Source organism: Hemiscyllium ocellatum, chromosome 6 (assembly GCF_020745735.1).
Source record: "Hemiscyllium ocellatum isolate sHemOce1 chromosome 6, sHemOce1.pat.X.cur, whole genome shotgun sequence".
NCBI lineage: Eukaryota > Metazoa > Chordata > Chondrichthyes > Orectolobiformes > Hemiscylliidae > Hemiscyllium > Hemiscyllium ocellatum.
The window spans coordinates 68185289-68204302 of record NC_083406.1 but is presented as its reverse complement, the minus strand read 5'-3'; the positions used below and the strand labels follow the sequence as shown (position 1 = coordinate 68204302).

General features: G+C 40.4%; 1 protein-coding gene across 1 annotated transcript in view; it reads right to left on the bottom strand.

Annotated features, from left to right (window-relative positions):
* Positions 1 to 19014, bottom strand: part of LOC132816732 (neuronal PAS domain-containing protein 2-like) — a 78603-nt gene that overhangs the window by 40979 nt on the left and 18610 nt on the right. The window contains exons 6-8 of the mRNA XM_060826636.1: positions 11338 to 11451; positions 7876 to 7994; positions 1113 to 1195 (exon numbers count right to left, since the gene is read on the bottom strand). Coding sequence (XP_060682619.1) covers positions 1113 to 1195; positions 7876 to 7994; positions 11338 to 11451 — 316 coding nt within the window. The remainder of the gene's footprint in view (positions 1 to 1112; positions 1196 to 7875; positions 7995 to 11337; positions 11452 to 19014) is intronic.

The window sequence follows — 19014 nt, the reverse complement described above, 5'->3', positions numbered from 1 at the left end:
AACTCCACACAGTCAGTCGCCTGAGTCGGGAATTGAACCCAGGTCTCTGGCGCAGTGAGGCAGCAGTGCTAACTGCTGTGCCACCGTGCCGCCCACCATTCTAGGGAACAAACCCTGTTCTAGAGAGGGGAAGGTGGCAATTGTCACCATAGTGAGCTGAAACTTGTAAGTGAGGAAACCATGATATTATTAAAGAATTTTCAGATCACAAAGCAGAGGTTAGTTGACAAAATGATAATATTCCCTTAGTGTTGCCTTTCGAGATCCTGAAACATACTGCATTAATTTTCCCAGTATCCATTACTATCCACATTTACTCTGAGTTGAACACTATGGGGAATTAACCACAGAGAGAGTGGCATTATAAAACGAAAAGCAACGCAACATCAAAGTCACTGATCAAGACAAGGAGTAAACATTTCTTGATGTAGCAAGTTATGCACCAAACTCAACAATTTGTCTGAAAAAAACAGGCCACCCTGCCACATATTAGAAAATTGTATGTGTGCTGCTGCTGATTTCTAAAATGTGCACACCCCTCAGTGGAAGCCATTTCTTCTTATGTTTGCTATTAAAACCACCAACAAATCTCCCATTATCCTTTCTTGGTCTTCAAAAAAATCTCAGCTTACTTTATCTTTCCACATATTGAGGTGCCTCATCTCTGGTAACATTCTGGTAAATTTCCTTTGCCCATTCTTCAAGGCCTAGACATCTTTCCTGATTTATGGGATATAGAATAGGGCATATTAACACTGCTGAAGCCTATTCATTGGTTTGTATGGACACAGCATAACCTCCTTGATTTAGTATTCAAAACCTGTATTTGTCAACCCAAGGAATCTGTGCACCTTTTAACATCCTCATCAACTGGTCCTATCACCTTTAAATATTTATGTAGGTAAACTCTGAGGTTTCTCTGTTCCTGCACCCCTTTAATACTGTAACAATATTCAAATTAATATTTGATGTAGCAAAATGGAAATAGAAATAAAGCACTCTTTTTCCTTCGAGGAACAGACATTGCTTATATAACTACTTCTTACGCTTAATCAAGTTGGTAACATGACACTGGTAAGTTCTGCATTAATCACAAAAAAATTCTCACTAACCTGTGATCTAGAAATAAAAACTTCCACTCCAAGCTATGTCTAGAGGTAAATTCTTCCAAAGGCTCCTCTATTATGCACATCTCCTGTGTTGAAATAAAGTATTGTAAATATGGTTAACAGTGGTAGATTTTATACAGAACAGATTTTAATGCTACATTTCAGAGCTTTGCAAATCAATGTGCTTTAATAATAAATATGGTTCATTGACAAATCTTTCCCTTTTTAATATTCAGAATAAATGTAGAAAGTAAATAATTGACTGATATAATTGTGTGGCATAATAGATTGTGCTTTTCCTTACAAATTTAAGAATAAAGGACTCATTGTTGAGTAAACAGCAAATTTTTGCATTCACAGGCAACAGTTACTCCTTAGCTTTCCACTGCACAGAATCATTGAATGATTCTGCACAAAAAAAAGACCCGTTTTGCCTATGCTAGGTTTATGATAGAGGTGTTCAATTAATCACACTCCTTTGCTCTCTTCCTGTAGCCCTGTAAAATATTTCCTTTTAATTTCTTATCTATTTAATTTTGGCCGTTATTATTGAATTTGATTCTGACCAGTCTTTCGGACATTACATCCTGGATCACAACAATTCTGTTGCTGCATGTAGCTATTTCTGCCAGAAGATATGTTATCACGGTGTGCCACACTATTCCATCCTCACATATTCACTGCAGCCAATTAACAACCACTCCATGCGATTTGCCATCCAACTACTCCTAGATTGATCCCTCTTTGTGCTATTCTCCACACTGCTTTCTGAAAGAATTCTCTGCAGCTTTTCAGCTCTGATTAAATGTCCAAAATACTGACAATTTATTTTCTGGATGTCATCTTCTTAAAGTTCTTTTTCCTCTTGTACTTTTAAATGCTTCTTCATTTGACTAATGTTCTGTATATGGAATTTTTAGCAAACAGTTAAGCATCCAGATTTCAAGAAAACTTATTTTCTTCCAGAGACCTATAATTTTTGACAAGGTGTCCGAGCTATACAGGAAATAGGACAGATAGAATGTACACTTTTATGAATTATTTTCCTTGTTACCATCTTAAGTTTTATTGTTGTTAACATATTCTTTATCTTTAAAAAAATTAGTTCTGGCTACCTCCATTCTTCTTTTAACTTTTGCATCATACCTGTCACCTTCTGTTGGTATTTGTCCTAAATAGCCAACTTATTTACTTGGTCCAGTGAAACACCACATAATTCAAACGTCACCCTAATTTATTCTAACACACTCCATCCAACCATCATTTCTTTTCTCTTTTTGGTGTTCATATTCAAACATTATTCTAAATTCTATATTTTACTTGATCTATGCTATTTTGTACTGCCTCTTCTAATACCGTCAGAGTATTATAAGCATGTTATGTTCTACCGTCTTAATTTTACACCTGGAAGCACAGCTAATTCACTGAATATTTCTACAGTGTACAGATTGAACAACTTGCACTGTAAAATAATTTTTTTTGAGTCATCATTTGTTCTTTTACTAATCATCTGAAATCTCTGTCCTCTCATTACCAACTGTTTTGTCACTAAAATAAGTTTTTTTCTTTATTTACTCTATCAACGCTAAAAATAAATATCCTGTTAACCTTCTCTGCTCTTAGGAGAATAACCTCCGCTTCTCTAGTCCTGTCACTTAATGAAAGTCCCTAAATGTTCAAAGTTTGGGAGAAGATTTGTAGCTTGGGTGCTCGTTGTTGTGGTTCTGTTCGTTGAGCTGGGAATTTCGTCCCCTCACTAGGTGGCATCCTCAGTGCTTGGGAGCCTCCGGTGAAGCGCTTCTGTGATGTTTCCTCCGGCATTTATAGTGATTTGTATCTGCCGCTTCCGGTTGTCAGTTCCAGCTGTCCACTGCAGTGGCCGGTATATGAGTTCAACTGGGACAACACTACTATTATAGGACAAGCCAAACAGAGAACAGCCAGGAAATTCCTAAAGGCATGGCACTTATCCACAGATTCAATCAATAAACACATCGACCTGGACCCAATATACCGGCCACTGCAGCGGACAGCTGGAACTGACAACCAGAAGCGGCAGAGACATATCACTATAAATGCCGGAGGAAACATCACAGAAGCACCACAGGAGGCTCCCAAACACTGAGGTTGTCACCTAGACAGGAAACATCTGCAACACAAATTCCCAGCTTGGCGAACAGAACCACAACAAAGAAAGTCCCTAAAACTTGGTACCATTCTAATAAATCACTTTTGCACCTTTACCAAGTTCTGGATATCCTTTCTAAAATATTGAGTCTAGAACTGAACACAATACTGCAGCTGAGGCCTAACCAGTTAGCTTTCATATTCTTATATATTTTTTTCCTTAACACAGAATTACTCTTTCATACTGGATTGATAGCATAGGTACAATTTATGTGAAAATCTCAAGTATCGACACATCCATAACCCAGAATGCCATTGCTGGTCATGTAGCATCATTTTGGCCCTTGGCTCATTAGCAGTAACACAGAAGCATCTTTGTTTCTGCACTCTATTCCTCTACTAACAAAGTGAAGGACGCCATTTTCTTTTGCAACATACTTTCCATCTTATACCTTCATAGTTTCATGTACATTTCCCCCAGATCTCACTCTGTTCTTCCAGACCCTTTAAAACTACAGTATTTAGTTCACCAAAAGAGAAAATGCTGGAAAATCTCAGTAAGTCTGGCAGCATCTGTAAGGATAGAAAAGAGCTGACGGTTCGAGTCTAACTGACCCTCTGTCAAAGCCCAATTTGCTTTTATCCAGCATTTAGTTCATTTTGCTGCATTTCATCTTTCCTACAAAAATGCATCAAAACACATAACTTCAAAATTCATTGTACTAAATAGTTGCAAAGTAATCATTTTGTATCTCAGCCATGCCCTCTGCCTCCAGAAGATATCTTTTTCTGGTCCCTAAATAGCCCTGCTCTTCCTTTGGCTATCTTTTTACCACATTTGTACTTAGAAAATACTTTTGTCTGACCTTTATGTCACTTGCTAATCTATTCTCATACTCTCTCTATTCCTATTATGTACAATTTCTTGGATCTCCTCTGCACTTTCTATGTTCAGCTTGGTTTTCTGGTGCATCATAAGCCTTCCAATTGTCACAAGCCTGCTTTTTCCCTCTCATTTTTATTCTCGACATGTTTAGTCAGCTTTAGCCTTGAAAACCTTTCTTTCCTGTGCCTCAAGAAAGTGCGTCCTCTATACGTGACCATCTTTTTGAGGTCCATTATTTAATTTCTGTTTTGTCTATTAATTTTTGATACCAATCTACCTGAGCCAAATTTTTACTCAGTTCACTGAAATTAATGTTTTTACAGGAGTCTTTACCTGAGGTTGGATTTTACAGAGCACCACATTCATGGGCGGCATGGTGGCACAGTGGTTAGCACTGCTGCCTCACAGCGCCAGAGACCCGGGTTCAACTCCCGCCTCAGGCGACTGACTGTGTGGAGTTTGCACGTTCTCCCCGTGTCTGCGTGGGTTTCTTCCGGGTGCTCCGGTTTCTTCCCACAGTCCAAAGATGTGCAGGTTAGGTGAATTGGCCATGCTAAATTGCCCCTAGTGATAGGTGTGGACTTGTTGGGCCGAAGGGCCTGTTTCCACACTGAAAGTAATCTAATCTAATCTAATCTGCCCCTCCCCTAAACTGGGATCTCAAATAGAAAAAGTAGAAAGCCCACTGACTGGGACATTAATTGTCTCAATTGCTCCATATTGGGAGGAGGTCTTAGAGAGTTTCTGTGCTTTCAGAAATATCAGATTTAAGCTGTGGCTACAGCTGGACAACAGACAACCCAAGAAAAATAGGAAGTTCAGACTGAAAGCGTGTCTGGGTTATCAGCAGGGCCTGGGTGGCAGGCCCCAATTATAATGGGACATAGACAACTTGGAATATGCAGATAAGTGGCAGGTGATATTCAACGGTGAGTAATGTGAGGTGATACACTTTGGTTGGCAAAACATTGAACAACACTATGAAATAGGGGGTATAATTCTACAGGGGGTGCAGGAGAAGAGGGACCATACGTGCCCAAATCATTGAAGGTCACAATCAAGTGGAGAGGGCAGTTAATAAAGCATATAGTGTTCTCGGCTTTATTTATAAGAGCGTAGAGAACAAGAGCAAGGGCTTGTTGAACTTATATAAGACACTTCTTAAACCTCAGATGGATATGGTGTTCAGTGCGGGCACCACATTATAGAGAAGTTGTGAATGTATTGGAGCAAGTGCAGAAATGATTTACTGTAAATGTTCCAAATATGAGAATCTTAACAATGAGGATAGACTGGAGAACTTGGGACTTTTCTCCCTAAAGAGAAGAAGGTTGAGAGGAAATCTGATTGAGGTTTTCAAAATCATGAGCAGTTCGGCAGAGTCGAGAGAGTGAAATTGTTTCTGCTTCCAAATGAAGGAAGAACGAGAGCATAGATTTAAAGTGACATGTAAATAAAGCAAGGGTGAATTGAGAAAAAAAAATTGCACACGGTGAGTAGTTAGGGCATGGAATGCACTGCCTGGAAATGTGATGGAGACAGGTTCAACTGAAGAATTCAAGAGGGCATTGGATTTTTAAAATTATAATGGTGTACTCGAATATGGGGAAATGTAGGAAATTGGTACTTGATAATACAGCTGGATTAGATAATACAGCTGGTGCAGGCACAATGGGCCGAATGCAGAATTTGGTGGCTGGGAGAGGATTTGAGAGGCTGGGGAAAGGTAATGTCAGGGGTATGGCTTTTGTGGTGGCCGGCAATGGATGGGGTGCCTCCACTGGGGACAGGGAACATCTCTTACCCAGTGAAGACTATGACCAGTTTGTCATAGGCCTCCTTTGCCACAATAGTGTGTGGGGTTGGATGATGCACTGAAGAGCCACTTACGGGCCTTGACTGTCCCAAAGGTGGTTGGCCTGTCTGACACATCCACTGTCCTCCATAACATGGGAAACTGTTTGAGGGACACTGGGAAGGCAGCAGGCAGACTATGCACTGTAGTTTATGAGACCTCCCCATCTTCAAACCACTGGTAGCTATAACTATTTTAAACAATATATAATGATCACAAATTTTGTCCCACAGAGACATGGGCTATTAGATAATGCCATTCCCTATAGAAAACACGTGCATAATTATGTGGGAAAACATCCAAAGCAGGTAGTTCAATGATTTCAATGGAACCAGCAGAGATGAAAATCAAGCTGTGACTTGCTATCACCAATTTTCATGATCACACAAAATGAAGATCTACCTCATTCTGTTCAGTTTGTTCTGGAATATAGCTGACCTGGGAGTAACTTGACATTGAATCCAAAATGTGGAAAATTAATGCTGGAAGAAGCTGCTTCACTATTACTGATCTCATCATCTGTACCTAAAGCAGAAAAACTCTCATTCATGTTTTTCTCATCTCAAATCCCTATTATTCCAATATTCTCATCACTGGCTTCCCCTCGTCCCCTCCATAAACTCAAATTTGTCTAAAACCTAGATTCTGCCCTGTACAATGAATCATCGGATCTGTACAGACTGGAAAGAGGCCATGCAGCCCATCGCGTCTGCACCAACCCTCTGAAGAGCATCACACCTAGACCCAACACCCTACTCAATCCCTGTAACCTCACAGTTCCCATGGCTCATCCATCTAGCCTGTACATTCTTGGACACTATTGGCAATTTAGTATGGCAAATCCACCTAACCTGCACATCTTTGGACTGTGGGAGGCAACTGGAGCATCCAGCCGAAACCCATGCAGACAGAGGGAGAATGTGCAAACTCCATGCAGACTGTCACCTGAGGCTGGAATCAAACCAATGGCCCTGGCACTGTGAGGCAGCAGGGCTAATCGCTGAGCTGCCCTGCTGCCCAGTGCCTCACTCTCTGATTGCTCAACTGTATCTTGACAAGGCTCACTTCCCCTTTTGTCACTTTTCCAACTCTGGCCACCTGTTTATTACTCTCTTACTTTGCTTCTCCATCATCAATAAGTTCTCTTTCCCTCTGTTCGCATTAATTACTTTATCTTTAAAATTCTCTGACTTCCAGTGTACCTCTCTACCTCACTTCCCATCCTTCAAAAACCTGTACATCCAAGTTATTTATCTATCTATTTAAACTCTCTCCAGCTCAGCATTCAATTCTTCTTTCATTACTTACTGAGGATGTCATATATATTAAAAATACCGTTGAACGTAAATTGAAATTAATAATCACCTAAAGGCCATTACTTGGTTCACAATTTAGAGTAAAAGTCAGAATTTTACTTACATTTAACAAGTTTACAAAAAATTCAAAAGCATTAGAAAATAAGAACCATGTAAAAAGTCATGCTATTTAATTTTAATTAATAAACAAATTTTAAAAAGTGCCTCCTACAAATGTATTGATACCACTTGTAAAATATACATCTAGGTGTCAGACAGTGTATCTGGTCCACCAGAGAAATGCAGCACCTGACAAAGTGCCTAAAACTGAAGTATAAGTGACTTGGAATGTCCAGAAGTCTTGCTCTGCTTAGCCTCCTCCTGATTGCCTATTGCATTGTTCGAAGACCTTCATGAAATTTAAATTGACTTTTTTCAATGAACAGGCTAGGATGATACAGCAAGAATCTACCATTCACCAGTCTAATTTCAATCAGGAGCTAATATTCAGTATTCTCTAGCCTGTTGGTTGCAGTTCAGGAATCAATTCCTGGGAGATTAGTACTCTGGTGTGATCTATTTTCACTGTCCATATGTACTAACCTTTATAAATTGAGGTGTTGCTAGACGGACGGTTGCTACAAAACACATCTGTTCATCTACTGTTGTTTGAAGTGTCCTTTGTACAGAACCTTCAAAACCATTACAAGATGAACTAGGCACTACAATTAGAAAGAAGAAAAAGAACATTTCAAACAGTGGTTTATACCAGTCTGTAATAAGCAATCTATTAACATATTCTATACAAAGACTAATTATGAATGTTTCTATTATATATATGCATCGAAATATATGCATCTCGACAGGATCCTTACTGTGGAATTTTGCCAGGATCCCATTTCTTTAAAAGTGGTCAATGAAGCTGACAAATTTGGGTAAATACTCTATTAATTGTTAAGTAACATTAGGCTGCTTTTGGGTGCACATACATGATCATCAATCTGAATTACATCTGGTCATATTATTCATAGTGCACATTAGGCAATGAAAGAATCTGTAATTAAAAGTGCTTTACAAATTGGTCATACATCCCAAATTCCAAATGGATTTTGTAATTGAATCCCCTTCCTTACACCAACTAGAATAAGTTTTGTCATTTTAAATGTATGAATTCTCTAAAACAGAATTTATTTTTGAGTTGAGGTTGCTTTAAATGCACACAGACTTGAGCAGGACAATTGTTTGCAAATTGGAGACTAGTAAATCTATCACTCCACAGCATCACAGGAGAGGTGGTGGCTGCTGCCAGTACTGCAACTCCTCACAGCCCCAGGATCAAGCAGTGACCCAATGAGAAAGGTAACTATTATTTGAGGGTGTACCCCATGTAGTGAGGGTCACAGGGGCAGGGAGGCCATTGAAGTCAGTGAAAGGAGGTCATCAGGGAGATTGTCAACTACTTGCTCTTGCTCATGTCCATGCCTTCAGTCATGTAGAACTGAATGAAGCTTGAGGCCAACTCCATCACCTGACGTGCAGTCTGCAGAGATCTAATGGCTGGTAGGCTGCCAGTCAGTTATCTGGCTGCAGCTAAGGAAAATTGCAATGCAGGTAGGAAGGATCTTAAATATTGTTAATTGACCATTCAAGTGTATTAAGTGGAGGTGAGTGGAAAAGTCAGTTGCGTACCACCCTGAATTTTCTGCACACAAATGGGAAGATGTCGGTTATCAGTCCTAATAACAATTCCGCTGATCTTCAAGGCCTCCCACCTCCAAGATGTCCCCTGCTAGCCTGGAATATTACACCTTGTATATCATTTGCAATGTCAATATTCCCTACGTGCTGAGTTTTCAAAACAACATTTCAAATCTTCTACCACTGACGTTGACCTATTTGGAACATGACCACATTTTTTTAAAGTCTGCTCTCAGTAAGTATCTCTGACAGACAAAGAGTGTTTCCATGGTTTATGTACATCTAAATATATGCATCTCTACAGGATTCTGAATGTGGAATTTTATCAGGATTATGTTTCTTTTCTGTACAATCCAGTAAAACAAGCAAATCTTTTATTTGGCACAACACTGCTTAGCCAAGTATTTTTTTCCAGGTCAAGTTAGTAAATTTTCTTAATGCATAACATCTGTCTGTTTAAAAATTATTAACCAAAGTACACCCATACTGCATACACCTATATTGGCATAGTAATTGTAGGCAAATATTAACAGTAAACATGCTGTTCTCAGTCACAATCTCTATTACTCATGTACTGCAATATTGAAAAGCATCAAGTCTCAGTCAGGGACAGTGCAGTACTATGAGCCAAATGCTGTAGGATTCACAACTCTACCATTAGCACACAGCTAATGAATCCCTGTTAGGAAATAGGACTTAAAAACAGGAGCTATCATGAAATGGAAGGAAGGAAAGTTGGAGAAAAAGCCAATAAAGAATAGTGCTGAGCTACACTTCCAGATTGACCTCAGCACCAGAAATGATAACTCAGTTGACCTGTGGCTTTCTCCTTTACTAAAATCTAGATCTTATGCCAAAATTGGGAAAGCTGTCAAGCAACAACTTGACATATTTGTATCTTACAGCTAATATCCTAGACACCACTAGTTCCATCCTGAGTACATCATATCCCACTAGAAAGGCAGACTCTAGAGATTCTGCAAGTGCAGAAGATACAACTTAGGAATTTAGGAATTAGGAGTGGGAGTAGGCAATTCAGCCCTTCGAGACCACTCTGCCACTTAACATGATCATGGCTAATCTTATCCTGGTCTCAACTTCACTTTCCTGCCTGCTCCCCAGAGCCCTTTATCTCACTTTTCACCAGGAACATATCTATTTCTTCCTTGAATCTGTTGATAATTCTGCCTCCTCTGCTCTCTGGGGCAGTGAATTTGACAGTTTCATAACCCTCTGAGAGAAGTAGTTTCTCCTCATCTCAGTTTTGAATCTACTTCATCTCACTCTATGTCAACGACTGTTAGTTTGAGACTGTCCCACAAGGGGGAACATCTGTTCAAAGTCCATCTTATCAATCCCCTTTAGCATTTTATATACCTCTATCAGATGGCCCTCTAACCTTTTTGAACTCCAATGAATACAAGCTCAAGCTATTCAATTGCTCCTCATACAACAGTCCTTTCATTCCTGAAAGACTGTCCAAGTAAAGTAAGACTTGTATGTTACAGTGGGGTGGCTATACATAGATTATTTTGAATTACCTGCAATTACCTCAGGCATGACCCTGAGGTTCTGGATGTTTGACATATTAATTCACTGCCCCACTCTCTGTTTCTGGCCTCTACCTCAGTATGCTATATTGTTTCAATTAAACTGAACATGGGCTGAAGGAATAGTACCTTCACATTCAACTAAGCATTTCAAAACATTTCCAGACCCAGTACTGAATTCAATAATTTATGATGCAAGCTTCAGTCCCTGATTTTTCATCCAAGAATTGATGATTATCTGCTATTCCTATTTACATCTCATTTAGCTCTACCTTTTGTTGGCTTTAGTGTTGCATTATCATCTCCTTCTGCCTTTCACTGCCATCTCTCATTTGGCTACTTCTTCCTTTCCTTGATCAGTGATCTTCCCTACTGTTCTTTTGAGCTCTTCTCTGCTGGCCTCTGTATCAAATCATATTACATCTCTCACCTTTTCTGACAGAGGCCCATCACATTGAAACACCAATTTTAACTGCGTAACTGAAGGAGTTTTAAGTAATTCAAGTCGAGAGCCTTAATTCTATTTCTCTCTCTTTCTGGGTATTGTCACGATTTTCTGTTGGTTAGATTTTGCTTCTGTGTTACATTTAATTTTGTCCACTAATAATTCCTAGAATGGGACATTTGTGAAAAAAAAGTTTACGTGGCTTAGTGATTTACTTATTGTGAATTAATCCTTCTTTCTTCAGTTCCACTCTTTAAACTATTTACTTATCTAATTTGTGTGTTCTTATGTAATATAGAATACATGTTTTGCAAACCAATTTTTAAGCCCTTAGTCTCACATAATAGATCTGGACTAAATTTCAACACTCACCACTGTCATATGATTGGAAATTTCCCACAAATCGTAGATATTCATAGGTAGGAGATTCCTCTGGGTCCAATGTCCCTCGCAGCAAGTGACAAGAAAATTCAAAGCAGTTCTCAGCTAGATAAAAACATTACATACTTGCTTAAATGAAAGTTAGGCAATTGTATATTCTTGCTTTCCAGATATATGTACAATATTAATATTATTGTTGGGAGCCAGGGCACAATATGGGCAGCATAGGGGATTGGACAGAAGTGTGGGGTTAGGGGATTGGTGGGGAGTCAGAATCAGCTGCAATTTATGAGATGATAGCTTCACCAGTTTTCCAACCCATGTATCATACATTCTGGACAGAGAAGAGTGGGCAGTTGAGCTTTCTGACCACTTTCGAGAAATATATTCACTGTTTAAGGGCAAGTCTAGGGGACGGCTCAAGCTAGTCAAGGAATTCTGTGTTTACAGTAAGGGACAACCTATCCTTAGCAATCTTTGACTTTTCTTGCCACCCATCAGAATGGAAGGTTGTCTTTGAAATTTTGCAATGAGCAGCTGGAAGTCTGCTCTCACTAAGTATTCCTTCTCAGGATTTCAGGCAGGGTCTGTGTCCTTCACAATGGGCACTGTGGAGTCCCACTCTTGGTGGTTCTGTGAACTGCACTTCTGCCAAAGTAAGCAGAAGTCAACTGAGGATACACCATGCAAAGGCAAACTAGCATTTCGGGGAACAAATTTAAAAAATATAATATTCAGAATAAACTGTTTGTGATTTGTGTAAAATTGACTTTATGTGCAAAATTGAAAAACTGACGTCTGATGTTGGCAAACCTCTGTTAAACTTTTATAAAATATGTATTAGGTCTCAACCTGGAGCACTGGGTCTAGTTCTGTATTTCAGCAAGGCTGTGAAGACATTACAAAGTTATACGGTCACAAACTATTGGAAATATGGAAACAAACTATTCCCACCTGCCTGTGCTTGGCCTATATCCCTCCAAACACTTCTTATTCATGTACATATCGAAATGTTTTTTGAACATATACCTACATCCATCACTTTCTTCAGCAGTTTATTCCACACACGAACTCTCTGTGTAAAAAGGTTGCCCCTGATATCCTTGTTAAATCTTTCTCCTCTCAGCTTAAAAAATGCCCCCTAGTTTTGAACTCCCTTATCCGAGGGAAAGGAACCCTAATATTCACCTTATCTATGCCCCTCATGATTTTATAAGCCTCAGTATTGTCACCCCTCAACCTCCTACATTCCAGTGAAAAAAGTCCCAGCCTTTCCAGTCTATTTTTATATTTCAGACCCTCCTTTCCTGGTAACATCCTGGAAAATGTTTTCTGAACCCCCTCCAGAACAGGCCTCACCAATGTCCTGTACAACCTCAATATGATGTCATAACTCCTATACTCAATTGTCTGAGTAATGAAATCAAGTGCGCTAAATGCTTTCTTAACCACCCAGTCTACCTTTGATGCAAATTTCAAAGAATTATGTACTTGAACCCCTAGGTCTCTCTGCTCTACAACACTACCCAGGGCCCTACCATAAATTGTATAAGTTCTTCCTTGTTTATATTACCAAACTGCAATACATCACATTTATCCAAATTAAACTCCATATGCCACTCCTCAGCCTATTGATCCAATTGATAAAGATTGTTTAAATAAGCTTATTCACTGCCCATTATATCACCAAATTTAGTGTCAGCTGCAAACTTATTAACCATGCCTCCTACATTCTTATCCAAATTATTTATACATATGACAAACAAAAATGGACCCAGTACCGATCCTTGTGGAATACCACTGGTCATAAGCCTCCAGTCTGAAAAGCAGCCCTCCTCCACCACCACCCTCTGTCTCCTACTATAAAGCCAATTGTGTATCCAAATGGCAAGCTCACCCTGAATCCTATGTTATCTAACTTTACTAATTAGCCTGCATTAATCATTTTGGTTACTTCATTAAAAAACTCAGTCAAGTTTGTGAGACATGATTTTCCTTGCATAAAATCATGCTGACTATCTCTAATCAATCTTTGCCTCTCCAAATGCATGTTAATCCTAACTTTCAGAATCACCTCCAACAACAGTGGTTAGCACTGCTGCCTCACAGCGCCAGGGACCTGGGTTCAATTCCCGCCTCAGGCGACTGTCTGTGTGGAGTTTGCACGTTCTCCCCGTGTCTGCGTGGGTTTCCTCCGGGTGCTCCGGTTTCCTCCCACAGTCCAAAGATGTGCGGGTCAGGTGAATTGGCCATGCTAAATTGCCCGTAGTGTTAGGTAAGGGGTATATGTAGGGGTATGGGTGGGTTGCGCTTCGGCGGGTCGGTGTGGACTTGTTGGGCTGAAGGGCCTGTTTCCACACTGTAAGTAATCTAATCTAAGTAATCTAATCTAATCTAACTTAACCACCACCAATGTCAGACTCACGGGTGTATAATTTCCAGGCTTCTCCTTACAATCCTTCTTAAATAATGGCACAACATTAGCCACCCTCCAGTCTTCCGGTACTTCACCCGTGTTTATAGATGATACAGATATTTCTGCAAGGAGCCCTGCAGTTTCCTCCCTAATTTACCACAATATCCTGGGATTCACTTGATCAGATCCTGGAGATTTATCCACCTTTACGTTTTCTAAAACCGCTAGCAATTCCTTTTGTATAATGTGAACTATTTTCAAAACATCACTATTTATTTCCCTGAGTTCTCTAGCCTCCATTTCTTTCTAACAGCAAAAGCTGATGAGAAATATTCTTTTAATATTTCTCCCATCTCCTGAGGCTCAACACAAAGACAACTTTGATGATCTTTTAGGGGTCCTAATTGCTCTCTAGTTGCTCTCTTTTTCTTAATATATTTGTAGAATCTTTTTGGATTATCTTTAACCTTATTTGCCAAGGTATCCCCTTTCTGCCTTCTTGATGTCCTTTTTAAGAGTGCCTGTACAATCATTTTACTCTTCAAGAGATTCAGTTGATCCCAGTTGACTATCTCTAATATACATTTCTTTTTTATTCTTGACTAGAACCTCAATATTTTTATTCATCCATTGTTCCCTAATCTGATTGCCTTGCCTTTCACTCCAACAGGAACACAATGCCTCTGACCTCTTGCTCTCACACTTTTGAAGGCTTCCTATTTGTCAGTCATCTCTTTAACTGCAAACATTCTACCCCAACCAACTTTTGAAAGTTCTTATTTTATACCCTTAAAATTTGCCTTACTAGAATTAAGAACTTTAACTTTTATGGGAGATTTTATGAACTATTTTAAGCCAACACCAGCATCTCCAAATCATATTTTAAATAGTATGATGATCACTAGTCCCAAAGTATTCCCCAGTAAAACTTCAGTCACTTGCCCTGTCTTATTGCCCAAGAGAAGGTCAAGTTTTGCTCCTTTTCCAATAGGAACATTTACATATTGATAAAGAAAATTTTCCTGAACACATTTAGACGTTGTAGAAAAGATTGGTTCCAGGAATGGACATCTTCTACTGTTTAGTTAGATCGGACTATTATTCTTGAAGAGAAGTTTAAGAGGAGATTTGATAGAATTGTTCAAAATAATGAGTGGTGCACAGACTAAACAGGGAGAAACGGTTCCCATTTTTGGAAGGAATAAGAGGGCACAGATTTAAGATAAGTGGCAAAATAAGCAATGGTGACAAAAGAAAAATATGTTTTATGCAGTGAGTGGTGAGGATCTGGAATAATCTGTCTGAGAATGTGGAAAGCATCAAAAAAGCATCCAAGAGGAAAATGGATTATATGAAAAGGAAGAAAAGGTACAGAGCTATGGGGAGAAGATGAGGCAGTAGCATTAGGTTTATTTTTTTAATTGCAAAAATGTACTTTATTCATAAAAAAACTTCATCTATAAATATATATGAAAAGGTTGTTATTCTGTTCTGTACAATCTTACCAACAAGAATAAAGAAACTTAAACAGTACCTTGGAATTTGTCATCCCATGGAGCTACCACACAATTGCAAATAACAAGGGGATTTTTAACTCATCCAGGAAGAAAATAATTTGAGGCAATGCAGTGATCTCACAACTGAACAAACACTTGTACTTTGGCAGGAAGGCAATGTGATCTTTCCTCGCTGCGCCTTAGTGGCAGGTTCCCCAAGCTCCAGTGTGTCTGTCAGCACATTGTCATGGACTTTGGAATGTGCCAGTCTGCCACACTCTGTCAAGGTCAACTCTCTGTACTGGAAGACTAACAAGTTTCAGGCAGACCAAAGAGTGTCTTTCACTGAGTTGATGGTCTTCCAGGTGCAGTCAATGTTTGTCTTGGTGCACGTCTCAGGTCACAGACCATAGAGCACAGAGTTCTGTGTCACAAAGCTGTTTGGGACAAATCTTGACAAAAACCACCACATCTCTCTCCAGACCTTCTCTACAAAACCACATTCCAGGGGATGAGTGACAGCCTCTTCACCAGCTCAGCCGCTTCAAGGGCTGTGTGCGGTGGTGCACAGAGACCAGGCCATTCTGCCAAATTACGTTGTCAGTCTGCTCAGAGAACTATCTGACAGGAATCACCCTCTCCTTTTCCACAGGGTCTCGAGGACACTATGTGCTGACCACTTCCTGATGGACTTGTGTTCAAAGTTATTTCTCTTTGTAAATTTCTCCAGGCTAAGAAGAATGGTCCAACTACTTGGAGCACTCCACCGTAACAAGCCCAGCCTATCCTTCACAACACCTGGTACAAGTAGAACTTCAGTATGTAGTGAGATTTGGTGTTTGCTTACCAAGGGTCTACACACAGCTGAATGCAGCCATGCACAAAAGTGATGATCAGGATGAGGGCGGCATTGGTACATTCTCCCCCCTGCTTTATCTAGAGCTTTCACATGGTGTGGAAGCCGACTCAGATGAATACAGTGGTCATAGTTTGGGGAATAGACCAAACCCATGCCACATACAACAACTCCAAGAGTACCTTACACCTGATGACTGGGTTTTACCCACAGTGGAGAGGAAGCAGTGTTCCCATCTGCCCAGTTTCTGCCTCACCTTGGTGATATGCTCCTCCCAAGTTTTGGCACACATTCTGGCCCCTCTGAACTATATTCCCAGCACCTTCAGGTAATCTGTCCTGACAGTGAAGGGGATAATGGATTGGCCGGCCCAGTTCCCAAAGAACATGGCCTCACTCTTACCTTGATTTACCTTAGCTCCCGAGGCCAGTTTAAATTGAATGCAGATTCTCCTGAGACTGTACACTGAGAGGAGATCTGAGCAGAAAACAGTAACATCATCCATGTACAGGGAGGCTTTAACCTGCAGGCCTCCACTGCCTGGAAATAGTCACCCCTCTCAGACTTGTATCCTTCCTGATGGACTCAGCAAATGGCTTCGTACAACACACAAACAAGGCAGAAGAGAATGGGCAGCCCTGCCTTATCTTATCGAGAAGTTTTCTGATTCCTACCCACTGAATGAGACGGCACTCATGATGTTGGTGCAGAGCAATTGGATCCAATTATGGATTCCCTCCCCAAAGCCCATTCTGGACAGCACATGTAGGTATAGATATCCCATCAAAGATCTTCTCCTGGTCCCAGGCTGATGGGATAGGTGTTCACCCCCCTGTCCTGTGTAGGCGATCATGTCCCTGAGGAGGGTGAGGCCCTCAGAGACTTTCCTGCCAGGTACAGCACAGGTTTGGTCAGGGTGAATCACCGATCCCAGGGTAGATCTGACACAGTTGGTGATGACCTTAGATAGGATTTTGTAAATTGCATTCAGGAGTGATTTTTTTCTTTCTTGCAAAAATATACTTTATTCATAAAAGATCTTTATGTACATACACAGGTACTAAAGCAGTTCTGTACAGTCTTTTGCATATCAAGAAAAATAAACATTGGAATCTGACATTCCCTGCATTTGCAAAAAACAAACGCATTTTCTATTCATGCAGGACACTAATTACATACAGTTGAGGCAATGAGTGTGTGTGTGTGTTTATCTGAGAACTGAACAGATCCCTATTGTACTTTGGCAGAATGTCCGTAGGCCATGGTCTTTCCCCACTGCACTTTGCCAGCAGCTGCCCCAGGCTTCCGTGCCTCCCTCAACACATAGTCCTGGATCTTGGAATGTGCCAGTCTGCAACACTCAGTCGAGGCCAATGCTTTGCATTGGAAGACCAACATGTTTTGGGCAGACCAAACAGCATCTTTCACCAAGTTGTTTGTCCTCTGGGCACAGTCAATATTTGTCTTAGTGTGCATTCCAGGGAAAAGACCATAGAGCACAGAGTCAGGTGTATTGCGCCCTCAGAAAGTCACAATTGACATAACAAGCTGAAATGCCTCCTACCGCAGTTGGGTTTTTCCAATTTTAAATTACAGTGTAGAGATAGGCTCATTACGAATGGGATACTCCGACCATCAATAATGAGGTAGCCTTCCAAATGAGACACCTATCATATATTTAAGTAATCACCCAGCTCTTCACCAATCAGGGACTTACAGCAACTCCAAGCAGAGGCCAAGCCTACTGTCTGCACAGTTAGACTGAATTGCTGGAACAACTGGTAAGGAAAGATACTTTCCAGGAATGGGAATTTCAGAATAGGAATCATGGAGAGAGGGGAGTTGCAGGTCAGAGGCAAGGGCAGGTAGATGGCTTTCAGTGGCCATCCACTTCCACCCGAATCCATGCTTCTCACTCCCTCCCAGATTGGAGTCCTGCCCTGGAACCTGGCAGACAGGCTGTTTTGTTTTAGCAGTCAGGAGGGCTGCCACATTTCCGGCCTGCCAAGAACACAGCACATCAGACCGATATTTGGATGAGGCTTTTATTTGGCCAATCATTGGTCTTTCTGCCAAGGCATTAATTTCTGAGGTGGTTGGAAGTGGGTGGACATCTTCCTGATGCTAGCCCACCTAATTATTTGCCTTTTCCACCATTTCTCAGTATGGGAAAATGGCAGCCGCATGATTCTAGATTCTGCAGTAAAAGGCGGACATGTAAAAAACATAGAATGGGGTGGGGGGGATCTAAACAAGATGCGAAGCTGTTATCAAGATGTGAAACTGTATTTTAATAATTGCAATAAATATTTGGCATAATAGTATTAATTTCATCCCACATTGAAATGTTAATCTGTAACATTTGGAGTAGAACATGAAGGTACAATCTCTGACTCAGTGACAACTGTGGTACAATTGGGTCATGACTGATACTCAGAAGCCAGCAGATGCCTAGTCTGAAAAACAATTGGGTAGTTAAGAAACACACTTAGCCATTCATTTGTTTTGTCCTGTTGAGCTTGCTGCCTTTACCCTTCAAACAGCTGCCAGCTGAGATGGGTCCAGTAATGATTGTCCTGTCAGCTGCTTGGGGTGTCATGATAGAGTACAAACCCTGATAAAGAAGCATAATAAACAGGCTTAGGGTACAGGATCACCCACTCTTACTTCGGTATGATTGTAGGTATGAATCCAAACTCAATTCTTTGTGGAAGCCCTGGAATTCTATCAGGTTGGGAAACACACACAATAGGACTCTGTCTTCCAATCCTTCTCTCACTCTCTGGGAACTGAGTGCTCCCTTGGCAGCAGACAAAGGAATATTAGGCCTGAAGGTTTTCTGCTTCACCCTCTATATCCTCAGACACTTTCAGTGATTCCATAATTCTCTAACATAGGGT